Source organism: Odontesthes bonariensis, chromosome 17 (genome assembly GCF_027942865.1).
Source record: "Odontesthes bonariensis isolate fOdoBon6 chromosome 17, fOdoBon6.hap1, whole genome shotgun sequence".
NCBI lineage: Eukaryota > Metazoa > Chordata > Actinopteri > Atheriniformes > Atherinopsidae > Odontesthes > Odontesthes bonariensis.
This window is the reverse complement of record NC_134522.1, coordinates 15,922,967-15,943,801: the sequence shown is the minus strand read 5'-3', so window position 1 is coordinate 15,943,801 and position 20,835 is coordinate 15,922,967. Positions and strand designations below refer to the sequence as shown.

General features: G+C 39.5%; 1 protein-coding gene across 1 annotated transcript; it reads right to left on the bottom strand.

Annotated features, from left to right (window-relative positions):
- Positions 1-13,728: 13,728 nt before the first annotated feature.
- Positions 13,729-18,315, bottom strand: vsx2 (visual system homeobox 2). Its single transcript, XM_075448195.1, has 5 exons — positions 17,904-18,315; positions 17,490-17,574; positions 16,828-16,951; positions 14,377-14,557; positions 13,729-14,099 (listed from the first exon to the last, which is right to left on the bottom strand). Exons 1-5 carry the CDS (start codon positions 18,313-18,315, stop codon positions 13,729-13,731), a joined length of 1,173 nt encoding a protein of 390 aa, XP_075304310.1.
- Positions 18,316-20,835: the final 2,520 nt, after the last annotated feature.

Genomic DNA, 20,835 nt, shown 5'->3' with positions numbered 1-20,835 from the left:
ACACCCCGATTAAACAGACGAAAGATGCTTTAGGAGTGAGTTACAAAAGATCCCATTCAGTGCTAGAAGGGGAAAATCCTAACAGTTACATAGTGTTGAAAGTGACTCATTTCTATATTGTAAATGTCTATTGCTAACTTGTTTACTTGCTGACTCCCATATTGAATAATTCTAACTTATTTCTTCTGTGTGCAACCTGCCTAAAATAACACATAGATATAACAGTAAATTGGCAGTGGTCCTGTCATACAGCCCAACACAGACTCTCTGCACCTGCTCTGTCTGCTGTGGCTACATTATATATTGGTACACATGCATAAAGCTTGCACATTGCACCCAACACAAAATGTTATTACAAATGTATCCAGTTCAACTTCAGTGTCATCAAATCTAGTGTAGGAAAAGGAATTAATACAAATTACTTCAGATTAACTAGTGGTTTTATTTTATGTAACTTCATTCATTCATTTATTCCTGTGTCATTTTATTCCAGCTGCCATCGGGCAAGAGGCAGGGTTTACCCTGAACAGCTACCTGACACCTAGCAGTATTTAACAACCATTTTCAATTTACATTTGACATTGGGAGTTTACCAAAAATAATTAATAAATTAATAATGGGAACTAAATGATTAAAAAAATAATTAAATGACATGACAAAATGCATAAGCATCTAAAATAGCCTCGTTAATAGTTATGTTTGGTGGCAGCAAAATGTCTCAAAAAAGTTGGGATGAGGGAAACAAAAGGAGATACCAAAAAAAGAAACAACTGGAGGTAGATGTTGCAGCTAATTGGGTTTATTGAAGTCAAATCAATAACGTAACATATGAGTTTGAAAAGAGCACCTGAGAGATGCTGAATCTTTCAGAAGTAAAGATGGGCAGAGATTCACAAATGTGCAAAAAACTGCATCTACAAACTGTGGAGCAATTTCAGAATAATGTTCCACAATGTGAAATTGAGATAAAACAGTAGTTATTTCAAACTTAAAGTTACTAGTAAACAACTAAAATCAATACATAGCAATAAAGTCCAAGCTTATATTACTACAAGCTAAATGAGTGAAGAAACAAGAGCTCAGAAGCTTCCACACAGATCTACTTCATGGTACAATTTAAGAGGTCCTGTTACGTTTTTTGGGTTTTTCCCTTTTCCTTCAGTGTGTTATATAGCTTTTTTGTGCATGTAAACAGTTTGTAAAGTTAGAAACCCTGAAGCTCACAATGAAGGGAATTATTCTCTCCCACGGAAGAAGAAACTTGTTCCCACATTCACACAACGGATGATTTGGTATATTGCTTTAACAAAAAGTTCATAGATACCACATTCAACCTCTTCTGACCAATCAGTTAAGCAATCGGAGCTGATTAAGTTTTTTAGTAAGGAAACAGGAGGTAAAATAGGGCATTTCAGATAGAAAAGGACAGGAAATGCTACAACTATACACTGAGAAAAATTGTTTTTTTGAGCACTAAAGTACATAAAGCAATTCTAGCTCACCCCCAAAATAAAACTGGGATAATGGACATGAGAATATTATGGGCTGGCTATACTCTGTGGCAGAAACAAAGCTGGCTGTTATACTGGGAACACTGACTAAGGGGACACCTGCAATGTTTAATTAGGTACAAAAGGAAAAAATGCATTTTTTTTCTTGGGAACTAAGAATGTTACTGCAGCAGCTGACCAGCTTGTGTCAATAAAAACAATCTGCCTACAGTTAATTGAAGGGATTACAGCAGGGTTGCAGTGCATGAATCTCTCATTACAAAGATGAACTTACATTTGAGAGTTCATTTGTGCAAAAGCTTGCAGAAATTTTTCTACATTTATCTAGAAAGAAAGCCATATGAATCAGCTGAGTCATCCTTCAACATATTTTATCTTACATGAGGACTGGATCCTTGACCTTTATAGTAATGTGATCAGATGGTTGGGCTGCGCTGTCTATAGTGCCAGCATAGAATGGCTCAATTTGCCCCTTTGAACAAGAGGTCACTTCAAATCCACTCAAAGTTTTTCTGCGTCATTACCATTATCCTATGATGGAAAATTTCTTTTCTGATAGAAGTGTCTTTTCCTGGGTGAAAATACCTTTATTCACTCCTCGTATGGCACAATGGATCACTGTATGGTTTAATGACAATGACAATTATGTCATTCATGTGTTGTGATCATCCCAGTCACCAAATTTTGACTCTAACTAATGGAGTTGTTTACTGAAAAAATAGTGCTCCATCCTTCCGGTACAGTTCCATACATTTGTGAAAGCAAAAGAGTGCTGACGATGCTCTGGCAGCATGTGATGGCCAAACAGCTTAATTAAACTCTGAGTGGTATGGGTTTGTAATTGTATTAAGGAATTGTAGCAATAACCCACTTACAACAGCTAGTATTGTTAGATAACACCGAGTTTATTGTCTCCAAAGTATAGAATTTTTTTTTACAGTAATGATTGTAAAAATATACAACAATCTGGTGCTGCTGTAGGTGTGCAGGAGCTCATTTGAAAGGGCTGTAAGGGTTCAACAGACAACAAAGGCTTGGGACCACTGAACAGGACACAAATTGGGTGGTTAGAAAAGTCTGTCAGAATTTATTGTCTACCACAGAGCAATATATTGACTATTTGCTATTGCAGGCACAAGCCTGTGCTGTAACTGCCGTGTCTCTTCACTGTCTTATGGCATCACTCACTGTCAAGCCTCGAGGTGACTTTAGCTGCCAGCGGCAGGAACAAAGCCGGCTCTCTGAAGTCAGGATGTCAGAGCAAAATGAAAGGAGCACTTTGTTCCCCTCCAGGACTTAAAACAACCATCATGCATGTCCCGTTCTTTTGCTTCACCTGCCATCCAATCAGAACATTAGCCTCAAGAGCCAGACTATCCTAAACAACTCAGTGGCCTTGAGGTTCAGCTTTTCAGACAGCAATGCTTTGGAAACAGAGGAGAAAAAAGTTGCAACACCTACAAACGGAAGTGTGCATATGTTTAGACTCTTATTCATCACGCAGTGCCATCCGAGATGCATTTGGATTATTGATCACGTAGCATAAAAATGAGATGAACATAGATTTGTATGTCAGTTTGTATGAAGTTATTTGATAAGTAAAAGCATCTATACTTTACTTTAATTGCCTAGAATTTGACCAAATTGTATCTCATCATTCGATAACCTGAGCAGATGGCGGGTTTAGCAAGTTTTACACGAAAGATGGCACATCCTGGCATCTCTTACATTTGCATGTTTTCTATTTTGTAGCGTCTCTCCAAGGCAAGTTTCTAATACATAAAATGTGGCTCGATGGGGGAGACGGGGGCGGAAGTGCCGCTCTCATCAATGGGAGCTGTATGAGGTGCTGAAGTGGGCTCACTCTGCGAGAAAGTGCAGCGCTGCATGTGTTTTCTTTCCCTCAGTGGATAGGAAGCTTCACCCACGCTTGCTAGCACTCACAGCATCCATAGCTAGCTCAGACCACCAGAAGCAAGCTGATTTCATTAGTCATCCACCCCCCATGTGAATAATAACTTTCCAAGAGGCAGCAGCAGGTTGAATGTGAACTTCTGCATATGTGAATAAACTGCAAACTGTGAATACAATATTGGTGTTAGAAACACAGATTTTGTTTTGAAATGGCAAATACACTGTCCCTTGTGAGTTCCTAAATATAATTGATTCATCTATAATTACTCAATAGCCTGATAATATCAGGTTGGAGAGAAAGTTATACCCCAGCTTGTCACATTACAAAAGAAAAACCTGAATGGGTCTTTCGAACTGGAACAGAGTGGAACAATAAAAACACATAAAAGCTAAGTGCTGCATTAATGAGGAGCATGGTGCTCTTTATACAACTGAATGGCACTTTTAGAGTTTTACTTCTGCTTTAATGAAACACTCGTCACCACTCTGATTATGGACAATCGGTGCATGAATAGTGTCTTTGTTTGATTTAGATTTTTCTTAAGTGGTTAAACGCTACTCAGAAAAGCTCTCTCTTGTGAGAACGGTTGTATTAAAAAATACAATTCTGCGCTTTCTATTATCAAAAGGTGGATTGAGAAGTGTTAAAACAGTGTCCTGAAATTTCCCATCATCTGGATTGAAGTTTTGATCCCATAAAACTAGATAAAACCACTCGACTATTTTGTTACAGATCCTGAATCAAAACCTCATAGTTCATCTGGTAGATTACAAGCACTTGCATGCTGTCTGAAGTTCATCCAAAGATCTTTTTCCATGCATTCAGATACATTTTATCTATATTTGATTAACCCAGAGACACTTTCTAGGGCATCAGCGGCATAAATGATGCCCCCAGCAATGGATGGAACTAAACTCATGACTGCTGCCCTTCGAGATTTCAACAGTTTCAATACAAACATGAGTAGAAATGAGCATTAACTCAGCATTTTTATCACAGTAGGAGTGTCAAACGACCCTATTCCAACACATTCAGGGCCAAATCTTGAAGCTTTGATTGATTTTGTATTCACTTTCATCTGATAATTGAATGACTTCTCTAATATGCAACCAGCCTGCTCCAGCCTCCCACAGTCCTGCATCAAGTAGGTAAGTACAAGTAAGGGATGTGTGCATTTATTTGACAAATTGTTGGTAAATTAAATGACAACGGCCATTCTTTTTCTTTACCCGCTTAATCCAAGGGTTAACTCAGGGTTAACTCAAGGTAAATGACAACATGTTACAGCTAAAATTGAAATCTTTTTCTTTTCTTAGGGAAGGAAATGGATCCGATGGAATTTGGAATCTCAAAGATTCAAATCTGTGTCTATTATTAAGTCATTCTTCTTATCAGAACAACACAAGAGAGTTATGGGCCTGTTCATTCTCATCAGTCATCTTGCAGAGTTCCTTTCTATTTTTGGATTGTGGTACCTTACTTATAATGCAGTTAAGTACAGTTTGTTAGATATTAGATATGTGATGAAGGAGGTGAATAGTATACAGTATAACTCAAAGCAAGATGTAATATTTGTTTATAGAAAGGGTGTATGTTGTAGGGTGTAACACAACAATATCAGACAAAACATAACAACAAAATCTGAAGCACTACAGAAAGAAAAACATCTTCATGAGCACATCTCAGAAAACAAAATTACAGTGGTTTCAGTATAAAATGTACTTGTTGAGCTTTTCTTAATTGCGTTTCTATGCTATGCTGCACAGGAAGGATGGAATAGGAAGAGGAAATTGGAATTGAAAAATTGCACTGAAAATTATGGAAGAATTGCATGGAAGATAAACTCTGGATTTTGATTCCTATCATTTCCATAAGATGTAAAATATAAAAGCATTCCTTAATGGTCAATTAAAACAAGAGGAATGAAGATATCCGCTCAAATAACTGAAATCGAGGGAAGTAGAATATCTGAAAACTCAGTACAAATGAACAGAAACACATTGACACAAGAAGTATATTTAAGTTTTAGGTAGTTGAATTAGTGTCAGTGAGTGTCAAAAACTCTACCATCAACTCTTGGCATCCTTAAAGTAAACTTTATGGCAGAACAATTGCATTAGATTGCATTAGACTCCACCTTACATTGTGCATATTCAGCATTGAATCCTTATCAGAGTTTTGGAGTGAAAATGAAATTTCTGAGTAAATGTGATCTAAATCATTATCTGGTTGTCGCACAAGCCTTAAGGTTAGATAAACAGAATATGACTAATCAAATGAGACAAAAACAGATGCGTCATCATTTATTTATTGAGGAAAAGATCCAATATTATTTATAGAGTACCAGTCAAAAGCTTGGACGCACCTATTCATCTAAAAATCAATGAGTAAGTGGATCCAATGTCCAATGCATGCGAGTGGAAAAAGTATGTACCTGTTTAGAATTAGAAATGACTTTGAAGGAGAAATTAGGCTTGGGTGTTTTTAATGAGTCAGTAGGGAGCAGGTTTCCTGGTTTAAGGAATGATTCACACTACAACTTTGTGGAAGTGTATCATGACACAAACTAAGTAGATTTCTGAGGACAGAGTTGATACTAATCAGACTGGAAAAGAGGTTCTAACAACCAATCCACAGACAGAGACCGTGTAGAAATGATGAAAATTCAGGGCCAAGTCAAGCTAATCTCGCTGGAAATGATAACCCAACAAAGGCCACTCCAAGGCTGAGGTCTACGAAGCCCAAAGAGAATCCAGAAAAAATGTTTTGTGGACAGAAACTGGGTGCACAAGCTGGTCCTTAAGAGCTGCTCAGTGATGAGGCTGATGAGCAACATGTGTGACAGCTGGGGAGCTGGAAACCAAACTCCTCCCAGGGAGGAGCGTCCACAGTCTGCCCATCCCAACCTCATCTTAGAGGAGGAAAAGCACCCAAAATCACACACAACCAGCACAGGACCATGACAAATAAATGATTGAATGATGAACTCTGTATTATACCAGGAAATATTCTCACAGAAAATGTCAGAATTTGTCTCTATGAACTGAATCTCAAGGATGTCACGTAGCAACAAAACAACTAAATCATGAAAATGATTAAGTCATTTTTGGGATTTTTTGGATGCACAGAAGAAAAGTATCATAGAACCCAGCCAGGTTTACATGCAGGACTCATTAACAGTTAACAAAAACCTTTAGTTGCAGTTATATCTGCATGATTGGGTTACACACGTGAAAGCAAAGGTTTAAATTATTTTGTCACTCAGAGACATATTGGGTTATTTTCCATATATAGCCATCCAATTTATGAAGAAATGCAAACAATTCCAAGGGATAAAACTTCCAAGCAGTCCTTTTTTTATTAAATATATCAGTCATATGGTCACTCTGACAGTTTTAGCTGATAATACATCTGTATGTAAAGCAGGGCTTTTTGCAATAAAGTGTTCTTATATTGCTGTACAGTAATGTATTCTAGTAAGAGGTCTGAATGCCTCTTCCATCACTTCTCAGCTTCAGCACAACAAATCTGTATTCCCAACAGGGTTGCTCTGCCACTTTTCCGTTTGCATAAAGAAATAAAGATATCCGTTCAGCAACTATCAGCACAGCAGATGTCCGCATCGTTTCTGTAAACCCCTCTTTTTCTCTGTTGGTCTCTCGCTCTCTCCCTGTCTTTCACATCAGAGTTAAGCTCATCTTTAAAGCATTTCACACATACAAGCTTATCTGCCCTCACACCTTTGTCGCACAGCAACATGCCTCTCTTTTCTGTGGGGCCGCCATTTGCCAGGACACACTGAACTGATAAGGGCATCCCAGCCTCATCTACTGGCTTCACTTATCACTCTTGAGCAACAAGGGAGCGCTGTCTATCGGTTCATATTTTCGCTTCTCTTGATAAGAACAGACAGCACACTTTTCTCCCCCCTCTCTTGGCTCTGAGGATTCTTTAAAACTCTCGTCTTTTGCCAGCAGAAGCCTCTAATGCAGCTCTGAGATAAGACTCAGCAAGATGTGATGGTTTTTAATTGCAATCTGAGTACCTTACACTTCGCAGGGAGGGGTGATGCTATTTTCTCAGACAATTAATATAAAGCAGGAAGTAATAAAGGTTGGTAAGATGGTATTAAAGTAAACAGTCCAACGCTGTTCATGTCTGCCCGGATGACTGGATTTGGCAGGCGCAGGTGCCCACAGATGGCCTGCTGAAAATACCATGCACTGTAGGCTGGAGGGCGGATGCAGTGGACGTCTGCTGGTGTCGTGCCACACATCATAAATCTTTCTGGGAAAAGTTGTCAAGCACAACTTCAAGAGATAATAAATGCATTACGAGAGAGTAGGAGAGTAGGCAGCTGTGACAGAGATGACTATACTCTAAGCTGATGGTTATTACAGACACATAACTCCAATCATATACTGTAATCCAACTGACGCATATTCAAAGAGCTGTAGGGTATTTTCTTTAAGTGTATAAAATATGTATTCTCTATGCTTTACCTCTTTGGATGTTTAATCTTAAAACAAAGTAAATTAGCTTTCACGCTTCAGGAAATTTCTGCAGGTGAGCAAATAAGAGGCTGTTTAGTCTCAGTTTTCCAACGATTTTCAGGCTTTGATTAATCAAAATAAACTAGATAAAGTAGTATTCAAAGGGACACAGACATCAGCAGCTGACTTGAATCAATAGTGTAATCGAAAAAATTGTGGGGCTACATTCTAAAATGTAAAAAGAGCAATACTTTCACAGACAGATTCTGATTTCATTAAATTAGTACATAAATGATGATGATGATGATGATGATTATGATGGTGATGAAAGAGAGCTGGTCTGTGGCTTTAGGGAAAAAAATTATCCTTGAAGATTAATTTAGTCACCGGCCAGCACAGATCATTCAACTGCGTACCCATTAACGCACAGCAGACAGTTTCATCACCAACAGCATCATAAGAGTGACAAGAGATGACAAATATTGATAAAGTCATCGGATCGTGTCAAGCATGTTATACAAACTTGTTGTCACCTTGCAGTTGTGAATCAAAGTCCAAATCTAAATTAGGGTTCAGCAGTAGGTTTTCATAGATTGCCAGAATTATGTCAAGTATGTGACCGTGAACCTGTGTTATAATTCATATGTAGATCAGATCCACAAGCCCTCTGTTAATAAATGTTTAAGATTGAAGTTCAATACTGCCACCATGTGGCTGCAACACTGAGGTGTGGCTCCAACACAGAGATAAGGCACTCAAAGTATTCTCATAATTCTGGGGGGAAAAATCATCGATTATATTATTGGTTAACCAGCTTTAGAATGGAGAAATATCATCAGAAATGTAATTGAATGTGTTTTTGATCGGGATGTATGAAGCACATTACTAAGTGCACTGATGCATATTAATTATGGGCATTTACAGTTTAAGTTTCTATTAAAGCAAAGAGTGAGCTTCAATGAAAGCTGGTCTGACCCAAACATGAAATCCAGGCATGGAACGCACACACAAAAGAGAAGAATCAAAAAGCAAACAAACTGGTGGAGAAGAGATGTGCAGTTCAGAACAGGCAGGTACACTAAAGTGCAGGTTCATAGACAGACTGGAGAAATCAGAGAACATGGCAAAGGAACAGTCAACAAGGTCAACAAACAGACCAACCAAACATAGAAGGACATGTAAGATTATTTGCTGACTGAGAACAAACTTCACAAAAGAAAGACAGGCAAAACAAATTAGGAGAAAGGCAGCAAAACTCTCTGACAATGAATACATAACATTAGACTGGAATACAAATACTGAAAGAAGCAGGTGAACTGCATTCTCAAACTGAAAGACTATTAATTTAATACAGAATTTCCATATGTCAGACAGCATGTTAAAGATATAAAGAACATAAATGAAATATTCTGGTCTGTTTTTTGATTTTTTTATATTAGTTTCAATGAAAAACTTCCAAAATGACTTAAAATCTTCCTCAGTGATTAGTGACAAAGCCTTAATTTGTTGTAAAAGCATTAAACTTGTCTCAAAAGTGCAAACAAGCTTTCCGTTTCACTCTGCATCACTCTTTTTCTTTGACAAAATCCAGGTCTTTGAGGCAGAAGAGCTTCCTTCTTATCACTGTGATCTTCAGTTCTCTCCTCAGATGCTGGATGGGATTCAGGTCTCCAAAATGTTAACATTGTTCCCTGTTAATGGTTTCTTGGCTTCTGCTGTATGTCATCAATTGCTTTCTCCATGATGTTTTCTCCTTTCTTTCACCAAGCCAAAGCCGTGACACTGTATCAAAACAACGGTGGACCAAGAAGTCCTATCTTTGTCAAGGTGAAATTTTGTGATGGTGAGGTGGGTTTTTACTTGTTTGTGTAGGAGATGTGAGTCCTCCTTGGTGGTGAAGACCATTTTTTTGCCATGTTGGCTGAAGCGTCTGCCCCAAGATGTTGGTCACAGAATTTTGTCAGATTCTTCAGGACGGACTTGGTGATAATAATCTGCATTTGATTTAGGTTTCTAACACTATTCTTGCCAGAGCTGGGGTATCTTTTGATTGTCTACCTCAGTTTTTATATCGTTGAACTCCTGTTTATTCCTGCTCTATGCGGTTAACACTGGGACCTGAAAACACTTCAATATGGCATCATAACCTTTCCCTGTCTTAATGTTAATTGATCTTCAGTAAGCAATTAAACATGGCAGAAATGATCAGGACCATTCAAACAGTGCAGAAATGAACATTTCCTAACGAATGTGCAATCACTAATAAACATTTTTAATCACTTGTTTCTGTCAGTTCCAGCCAGGTCCAATTAAACTTCATTATAAATCTTAATTTGAGAATTACTAAGACCTGAAGGACTTGGAAATTACACAGAAATATTGTCATGTGCTTTTGGGCACCTTCTATTTCTAATGTAAATCAGAGATGTGCGAATTCTAAAATAAAGTAAAAGTAGCATTAGAAGTGAATTATTCAGAGAAGCAGGCAATCATCAGAAGAAGAGGGGAGGATCGATAGCCTCAGAGCAGCTATTGATAGTTATGAGATTGCATTGACAACTTGATATGTAGAATCTGAAAACCTCTTTCAAATCCAACTTGTGGCCAAAATGCTGAAGTAGAACAGAAAGCAACATGACACATCACAACATCAGAAAAAGCTCCGTCCACGATGGTAGAGATGAGGTGACACAGTATTTCACTTCTTTAGCTTTAGCTGGTGTGGTTTTACTTTAGTAGTTTCACTTGGGTCTCTCAGCTCAGTCTCTCCAGGGTGTGCTTTGGTCTTTCCAATAGTATGCTGCAAAACTTTAAAATCAGAAAACATTAAGCAAAAAATATCATTTTTCTTTTTCAGTGCAATGAAGCACAAAAATAAGCCTAGAATTTAAAATATTCAGGTTTGATTACAGCCAGATGGCAGGGTTACTGTCTGCTAAGCCCTTAGTTGTGCTGCTAAATCTGTGCAGAAGAGGGCAGAACAGCACCGCATTTCAATACTCAGTGCCTGTATCTGTTTTTAAATCAGCATAAAACTGGAGCCTAGAGACATCCACGTATTATCTGTATACTCGTAATCTCACCAATGAAACCATAGTTTTCAAAATCCCATCAAAAAATAAATTGAATATTAAAAATGCATTAGACTAAACCTTTTCTTGAAGCCTTTCAGTCACTTTGCGTGGATTGTGATGATCTTATGACAGTCTTCAACGAGCAGAATGCCCATCACGAGGGATACTACGAATTATCTCCTCATATTCAATGTAAACAGCTTGATCTTTAGCAAATCTGATCTATAATAGCATTCTGTTTCACTCTCAGAGGATTAAATAGCTTTGCACTTTAGAGGTATAATCCAGGCTCTGTGTATGTCTTGGCCTCTATAACTTAGCTGGGCTGAGAACCCTTGGTTATTTCACTCTGAATGGAAATTTCTTCATTATGTGTGACGTTGGTTTCCAGCTTTGTAACACATGCTTCTGGTTGTTCAGAAACTGAAGATTAAACCACAGCACACAGGAAAAACTACAGCAGACCAGCAAAACATGCTGTAAACAAGTCTAAACCTGTAAGATTAAATATAAAAAACAGCAATGAGAATGTTCTTAATTGTACGTATTTTGACTAGATTAAATGTTGCCCCCCTGAAATCAATCGATCAAAAGTTAACAAAATGATCATAGTTAAACCTATCTTGATCTGGATCAAAGTTGTTGACCAACAGATCAGCTATAAGCTAAGCTAAACTAACCTGAGTTAAGCAGAGTTGAGTTGAGTTTAGTTCAGCTAAATAAGATAGGGAATAGATAAACTGAAAAGAGAAGAGATAAGACAAGACTTGTAAAGTTGAGTTGAGGAGAGATAAGATTAGGTGAGATGAGATGATTAAACTGAGGAGTTAAGAAGGATTAGAGGTTCGGAAAAGATACGGTAAAGTGAGCAAAGACGAGGCAAAGCAACGTGAGAAAGGATGAGATGTGTGTGGATAAAGTAAGCTGAGATTAAAAGGAATGAGTTGAGACCAGTCAAGTCTCATGGAGATGAGATGAATAAGATGAGACAAAAGCTAAGTTATACTTAGTTTAGTAAGCTTGAGTTTAGTTGAGTTGTTAAGTTAAGAGAGGGTGGAGCCCGATGAGATGGGGTGAAGTGAGGTGTGGTCATGAGAAATGCGACGACGGTCCTGTATCTGATTTACTATTCTGATTAAAGAAATGAGAAGTGTTTCTAAAGAATGCCCATACCTTTTTATCTAAAGCGGTCAATTGCATCAGTCTTTTCAGACTTTAATGTAAAGCTGAATTCCCTCATTGTTCTTGCATTAATCATTATCCACAAGCTGACTCAGCAATAGTGACGAATCCTCCCAAATGTGTAGTTTACACAAATAAGCGTCACATCGACCTGTCTAATTGTCCTGACTTACTTGATTTCATTCGTTAGCCTTCAGTAAATATTTTATGTGTGCTTCTCTCTGCCAGCAATGTTATTTGTAAACGTTTCCCCATTGTATGATTTCATGGTTCCAATCTGATAGCCATTCACTGCTCAGACATTCGCCAGCATACTGAAAATAATAGTTTGCCTCTGTGTAAATGTGACATAGCTAAGTTGTTCAACTTATTAAGAAGGGTAAAATGTGAAATAGATTACGGCTAATGCGTCCACATAGATGTGTTATAAAGCTGAGCTCAAATGCCCTAATTCAAATTTTTATGAACAGCCAGGCAATGCGAAGATTGCCAACAAATAAAGCTGTTAGACTTTGGCTAAGTATTCAGATAAGAGGATGAAACAGCTTGTGTGTCTGTTGGTAGCAGCATCTATTAAAGTGTTTTAAAATCAGGCGGAGGTCATTCCTGCTTGGAGGTGATTTCTCTCTTTCTCCTGTCCCAAAAGCGCTGGTCCCCTAGTCTAATCTGAAATTGAAGGCTTTCATCTGCAACGGATTATAGGAACCAAACCAAGCATGCAGCCGGGGAGGGTTTCCTAATGAACCCAGGCAGCGGAGCGTCAAGTGACAACAAGTAGCTACTCCACAGACGAGGGCAACTTCATGCCAGTTAAGAGTTACAATAACACCATGACAATGCAATCATTTTACAGGATCCAACTGAAGAAAGCAGAAGAAGACACCGAGAGACAAATTTAATAAACAGTGATTTGTATTTTATATTTTGAATTTGTACTTATACATATTTTGAAATGAAAACACAGACATTTTAAGACTACAAGAAAACATATTTCAAATTGTGCCTCGGTGAGAGAGACTGATACATCAATTATATACATCGCAATATAGGACAACAATTACTTTCTTTCTCTTACTGTCGGTGAGATGATTCTTATCTAAAATGTCACCATTTAGTAACTGTACAAGAATGATTGGAATGAATGGTGTGAATAAAATGTGGCTTTTCCCACACTGACTTCTCATTGGCCATTAGTAATAATAAATGTGCCACAACTGCTGTACTGTATAAATGTTTGCTCATCTGATTCTATTTATAATTGGGGGGGTCTATATACATCTACATTTTCTACCCCCACTCTGTCAAATTGTCTCTACTCTGGTCAGGCAACAAGAGCGAGTTTGGAGGTGAATCATAAAAAGTGTGTTTGCTTCTTCTGTGCAGCAGCCGACCACGTGAGTTCTCTCCTTGTACAAGTCCAGATGCAGGCCAGTTTCGAGATGTCAGTAAGGGATGAAAATCTGTGTTGGTATGTCCGTACTCATGCTGAAAGCGGCCAGTCCACCGTATTCGCTCATGAGAATAACAGTACTTGAGCTCTCTCTTGATAGTCTCTAGGGACTTCTCTGCTCCTCTGCTGGACTTGGGGGATCACTGGCCTTCTCATCAACCACCTGTCTCTCCTGTTTGCCCTCCAGCAGTCTGTCATGAGAAACCGTCCCCAGCACTTTGGCACTGTGCTCCTGTGCCTTGGCCCTGAGTGCAGCAATGCTGTTCTCTCTCAGTTCCTCTTTAGAAATTCCCTCTGACCTCTTCTCTTCCACCTCAGCTTCCTCCTGCCTCTGAGCGCTGGGCTGCTGGGGGGCATCACACTTCCCTGTTGGTGGGGTAACTGCTGCCTCCATGGACTTTTTGTGCATCCCTGCAAAGAGTTGCGGGTATTCAGATTTAGAATAGCGTCTGTTGATTGGTAAGCCATCTTGGACTGAAAATAGCAAGCAAAAATAGTTCTGGTTTAGAATATAATGTTTAAATGGACAATGACAATACATTACCAGAGTGTTGGGTGAATATATTACATGGTATTCTCTGTTTGAAAGTGTCATGCTTAGCAATCAAAAACAGAAGCTCCTGAACAACTTCCACAAATATACAAACTTTCAGAGCTGATATATATTATCAATGCTGAATGAGTGCAGTGAAGATTTAACGGATGAGTTGAGAGAAGGATGCAAAAACGTAGCAGAAGACGACAGCCTCACCGAGCAGCCATGGGGCACAGGACTCCATGATGCCATCCTTGGCAGACTTGAGGATGGACTCTGGTAGAGGGATTGAATGCCTCACCATGGCTCCATACAGTCCATACTCTGCCATCACTGTGCTGCGGCCCCAGCACTTCTCCCTCTTCCTCCACTTTGCCCTTCGGTTCTGAAACCACACCTGTGACAGGAGGAGTAATCTGTTAAAAGTGACTGGTATTCTCACCCGGAAGTAATCTTCGCTTTAAGCATTGTAGCTTTTGCAAGATAGGTCGCAAAATGGATGCATGAATGCGAAATGAATAAGCTTCTTTAATGCTTCAACAATCAATCTAATATTTCTGGAAACTGAGACACACATTGGTAGCGCTGAGGATTTTCACTCTTATGGAAACTTGATACTGAGCAAAAAGGAAAATTTGGGAAACGCACGTGTCCATTTCATGTGAAAGATCTGGGTTTTTTTTGTTTTTTACTGTCAAGAGTTCAAAACAGTTACCTTGCAGCCTGTATGTGTGCGTGGCATCACTTATGCGACACCACTACTGATCACTAGCATAATGTTTTATATCTCAGGAAGAAGTAATCAATAAGAACAAATTTGGAGCGGTATGGGATGTTTTCAGCAGTTAAATATCCCTGATATATTTGAATACAAATTGCTATTTTTCTGGGATGACGGCATGTGGATCCTTTTAAATCAAACAGCCTTTTCACTACAATTTATCTTTATTGATTCGACTCAGCTGAAATGTAACTGTATAAGTTTTGTTGAGCATTCTTGAAGATGCCTGAGAATATGTCCCTGTGCAAAAGTCACAGTGGGTTTTTGACAAATCAAGACACTTTGGACACTCAGCCACAGCCAACAGCTGCTTAAGACCCAGCAGACACTGTGTCAGCCGAGAAAGAGGGCCAAATTGATTGTATGGCACAACACAGGATTGTTAAACACTCTTAGACACCTCTGATGGTGCTGTAAAAAAAAAAGAGGAAGTAACCAGAAAGAAGAATCAAAAAGTGAGGGAGCAGATATTAAACATCAAATCGCAATAGATCAAATCGTTTCTGGGTTTTTTTTCTGGGTAATTCAGATGATAAACTTTATTTCATACAAGATACTTCGTTTTTTTCTTCTGACAAATTGCCTCCTTGCCCCTTAAAAGAAGCCAGTGTATGAAAGCGGGAAGGAGGAGCGACCCAGGGGCACAGCGTGGCTGATTGAAAAATAAGTTAATTTCAGGCCCAATCGATGGTGGGCAGGCGGGCAAATATCACGGGAAATTAAACTACCGGGACTCCGGGGAGCAGCGCTATTGACCCGTGCTAATAAATTCAATGTAGTTATTTCATTTGAACTCCCTGCGTCTCTCCAGCAGCGGCTGCAGCAGCAGGGCCAGCCTCCCGAGCTCGTCTGATTTAACTAATTAAACTCAATGAGAAAATTGGGTGTTAATTTTATTTAGGGAGAGGAGCGGCTTATTTATTTATTTCCTTTCCTCATTTATTCACGGCCATACTGTTGCAGGCCCGTAATGAGAACGAGATTAAAAGGCACCGCGGCAGATGGATGGGCCCAGGTCACACTGCAATCTTCTTCCGCCTTGATAGCTTGATTAGGTCGTTAGTGGCTCCGTCTCCGAGAACAAATTGTTTCACATCCAACTGCGCCTGATGAGAGATTATCTGTCCTGGCGAGGATGCTGGTGCAGGAGGAGTGCGGGCTTTGTTCAGGCACAGGGGCGGGGGGGGGGACTGATCGATTTACGGAGGACCGCTTTAGACCATCTCCCCTTTTACATCAGAGCAGCATGAGAGGCGGCCTACTCTCAAGTGGTGCAGCAGGTGATTGGCACTGATGGAGAGGAAACCGTATCCGACACGTGTTTATTCATGAGGCAAACCACTGAACACAAATAGTCTAGATTATAATCTAAGCAGTAAAACTATTTAGTTGCTTATTTCTGAAACGAGAAGCTCGTACTGACAGGATATATTTTGCAAGGCTAACCAGATAATATAAATGATATAATCATATTGAGACAGACACGAGCTCGATTGCATGTAAAAGTCTTCCTTGGATTTGATTGGATAACACTTCTTCGTGTGATGAGCGCATCAAGTAGGCTAAATACATATTTGTTTTCAAAGTGTATTTTTTTAAAATTGAATAATAGGAGTACATATCTATATTGTTCCTTTAAAACACTGTGCTTTTTATGGAAATAATTAATACCACGAAGCCCTTCAAATTTAGCCAATTAGGGCTTTTATTACTATAATTTAAAAGCTTTAATTCATAGAGACGATCTAATTAAACTAATAAAATATGCCATAAGTGAATAAAACACACCATATAATGTTAGATACTCAGGTTTCAAATCGCCAAGTTCAGAAACAATTCAATTGAATAATACAGATTATGATAGAAATAAAAAAAATAGACCTCACCTGTATTCTGTCTTCAGGTAACTCTGTTTTCATGGCCAACATCTCTCGGGCATAAACATCCGGGTAATGTGCTTCGTTAAAGGCCTTTTCCAGCTCCTCCAGCTGATATGAGGTGAATATAGTCCTGTGGAAATGGGTTAACGGTGTAAATATGTGGAGCAGCTCGACAAGATACTGTGTCCAGAATTTTTTTTTTACAAAGGAGCAACTAAACCATTTGTTTATTTCTGACATAAAACGCAGATGTGTGACATAAAAAAGCAAATTACCAAAGAAAATAAAGACGAAAAGCGCGAATATTCACTACATTTCAATTACTGTTTGCTGTAGTTTCAGTAAATTCCACAGGTTAAAAGAATGAAGCAAACCACACCAAAGCAAACCCCCTCAATTCAGACCTTTTATGATCTTTATGCTGGTATCAGAAATAATCTATCTAAATCATCTATCAAATAATGATTAGGAAATTCTGGCGATCTGGGCTGTTTATGTTCGGTATAAATGACAGAACAAACAAACAAAATATATATATATATTATCCTATAATTCCATTTTGGAGGGGGAAAACCCACCAATTTTGAATAAACCAAGCAGATTTTTTTTTCTGCAGATTGATCTAAATAAATCTTATTTGCCTACAATCCCCAGAAATGAACACTGACCGGTGGCGTCTTTTCTTGCGTTTCTTGCTCTGGCTTATTGATGACTTTGAGAGTTTTCGTTCATTTGAAGATAAATCTTCGGAGTCTGCATTGAAAACAGAGAAAGGCATTAAGTTTCATGGCAGATGAGCATTTTCCAACGCATAATTTGTCACCATACTCTTTTACCAAACAAACCATTTTATCTTTATCCGCTTATCTTATCTAAATCATATTTTTACATGATGATTTAGATAAGATAAGGGGATAGAATGGAATGTTTTTTTTATATATGATAATAATAATGTAAATGATGATAATAATAATGATTATAATGAGTAAATTCATGCACCGTAAGCTATGTAAGCTTGTACAGACACACACGGGTTTATGTTGCAGTGACCGCAGGCTTTATCATCACTACATGTTGATCACCTGAGCTGGCAGACTGGCTGGTGTCCAGCGGCCCCACGGACCTGCCGTGGGGCTGCAGGTGGACATCCTGTCCGTCCGACAGCACCGTCTCAAGAAACGCTGGTTGGCTGTAAAACGAAGGAATGCCACCAGGGCCGATTAATCCCATCCCGACACCCACACCGACGCCCGCTGGCCCCAGCACGGACCTGGCGGCTATCAGGTGCGCCCCAGCCGGTAGCGAGCAAAGCGGATTCCTGGGAGTTGTGGACGGTTCTTTATTGAGCCCCAGTATCTCCTGGATGCCGAAGCCGGTGCACCTGGGCGGTGGATGGATGGCACTGCTCTTCGGCTGGTGGCTGTTTGCACCCAGAGAGGTTTTCTCCGACAGATTTAAACTTTCCGACAGCACGGCGCCTTGTTTCCCCGTCATGGTGTATTCGATGCTTCTCGACTGGCCTATTTTCTTATTATTGCGTGTTACAGGATGGTCCCCAGTGCATGATCCTCTGTGTAACACGCAGTCCTTTGGAAAATGGTCCTTTTATCCAACAGGTCCATCCCAACAGGAGGCAGCACCCAGCAGCCAATCAGCTGCAAGGATTCGGGATTCCAGTGGATCATAGATGTATTATACGCCCTCTCAAATAGCCATCTGCATATTCCTGAGAACTGTGTGGATGAACGCGGGACGAGATTTAAGATATGAGAGGGGAAAAAAAAACAAGAAATGACTGCCTTTAAGGCTGCAATCTGTATGAAGAAAAAAACGAAGTGCTGAAAACGAGGATGGCAGATTGATGCAGACATTAAATATCAAACAAAAAAGAAGAATTAAAATCATAATATTACTCCTAAAGATTTGTAAATAAAAACGCAATATAACCTCCATAAATGGATAATCTCAACAAATGAATATTTCACGCCTCTTACTTATGGCCACCTTTAAAGGACCATGGTTTAGAAAATTACCTCTATCTCCCTGAATAAATCTGCATGTGTTGCCTTTCGCTGAGTGGTTAACAGACATATATACCCAGACGGAGGCAGCTATGATCTCTCAGCGCAGCCACCGGCTCACATGAACGGATAATTGATCTCCAGATGCTCTGGGAAAGTCATCACGCGCAAATCAAAGGCCCTCCCAAAAGCGACAGCTGGACTAGATGGACCCAGTCTGCGCTGCAGAGTCCTGGAGGGCGCTAATCCCACAGCGGCAGCCCATACAAGATTAATAATAGAATGATAACAACAATAATACTAACAACAATAACAATATGGGGACTGTTGGTTATTTGTATTCGTTCAATGTCATTTGATAGCACACTGAAAATAGTACTTCCTTATTGGGGATTCAGAGCAACACCGTTTGTTGTTTTATTAATAGATCTGGTGTATTTGGGGGGAAATTGATAAAAAAAAATGACCTGATACAACTGATTTAAAGGGTTTCTTTCTCTATCAAGGACATTCTCAGGTGAAATAATAAACAAATCATCCCAATTACAGAGCAAATATTTGCAGAGGCGAGTAATGCAACTGGAGCAAAAAAAAAAAAAAAAAAAGTTCAGCCATGCGATTTACAAAAGTAGCCTTAAACAAAGTGCGTGTCAGAGATGGAGAGCCCCCGCTGACCCGCCTTGCAAAGTCATATTTTATATCAGCGTAAAATGAGCTGCTGATTAACAAGAGGGGAAAATATTGCTGCTGCAGTTAGTGGCTGGCCAGCTGAAAGTAATTAGGGCCTATTTAGTGGAAATTCTATTAATGAATAAATCAATGTTATTAGGATATGCTAATAGCACATCAGCCTGTTGGGATCGAGTCATTTATTAACATGGAATTGGGTGTGAGTCAGAATGACCCGTCAGTTACAGGGAAGTTCCTGAGCCTCACTCCGTCGCCCCTCCTGCCGCAATACATTTGTTTTGTTTTTTTCTGTTTGTTTGCTGACAGTGCAGCACTCTCTCCTCTGGTTTTTGTTTGCCCATCCATCTCCAGTTAAAATGAGTGAATGCTGATTTGGGGCTGCTTAATAAGAGAAGATTTAGTCCAGTCATTCGTGCAGTTTGCACATCAAAGACCTGCAGGATCTGACGAGACTGGTTCAGATTAAAAAGAAAACAGCTGTTGGATATATATATTGTTTATTTGCACCCACTTGCTTTCGTCCTCGCTCAATGTAAAATGACTTGGAAAGTGTCCTCAAGTATAACGACTCAAACAGGAGTCGTTTCCATAAGGTCAGAATATGCTGAAAACTAAAACCGCCCACCTTAATGCATAGCAAGTATCATATTGTGCTGATGCATGTGGCAAAGCTTGGGTTTTGTGAAAATGAATTTTACATTTAAAGGAAGGTCAAATGTTGATGAGCTGCTCTGCTGAAATGGAAATATTGGATTAACTCATCCAGCACACCCCGTAATGAAAGATTTTGCACATCATTTCTCGATATCTAATATTAATGCAACACTGGCAATTGATTCTTTTCTCAAATATAGTTTTTTTTTAGTAAGTGTGCCCAAAAGATTGCAAGATTTCCGCCAGAAATCCGGACAGAAAACTCGCATGCGCGTGCATGTATGAGTCAAGCTGGATCCTCGGTGTTGAAACAGGGTGCAGGAAACTTGATGACAGCACACATGTAGGGCCGAGTCAGGGGAAAAACCCAAAGCACAGCCCGAGCCTCTGCTTACCCAGAGAGCTTGCAGGGCCTGGTGTGATGCGATGCCCTCCCTCCCTTTCCTCCCCAGCACAGAGAGAGTTTGCAAGCCCCGCAGCTTTCTCATGGCTCCTTCACAATGGCATGTTTGGTAGCTGCCCGTCGGCATTGCTTAATTAGGCGAGCAGTTGATTAATTTGCACTAATTGACAGCTAATTTAAGGGCTCTGGGCACATCGGATTGACGTTTGTCGGGGCACGGAGGCATGTGAGGTCAGGGCAACGCAC

What these genes read in the sequence shown, in the direction of transcription:
- vsx2 (XM_075448195.1), bottom strand. Translation starts at nt 18,315, where the DNA reads ATGACGGGGAAACAAGGCGCCGTGCTGTCGGAAAGTTTAAATCTGTCG. An exon ending in CGCAAGAAAAGACGCCACCG is followed by an intron (nt 16,952 to 17,489) that starts GTCAGTGTTCAT and finishes CCATTTCCACAG; the next exon opens with GACTATATTCACCTCATATC. An exon ending in CTGTGCCCCATGGCTGCTCG is followed by an intron (nt 14,100 to 14,376) that starts GTGAGGCTGTCG and finishes TGCTATTTTCAG; the next exon opens with TCCAAGATGGCTTACCAATC.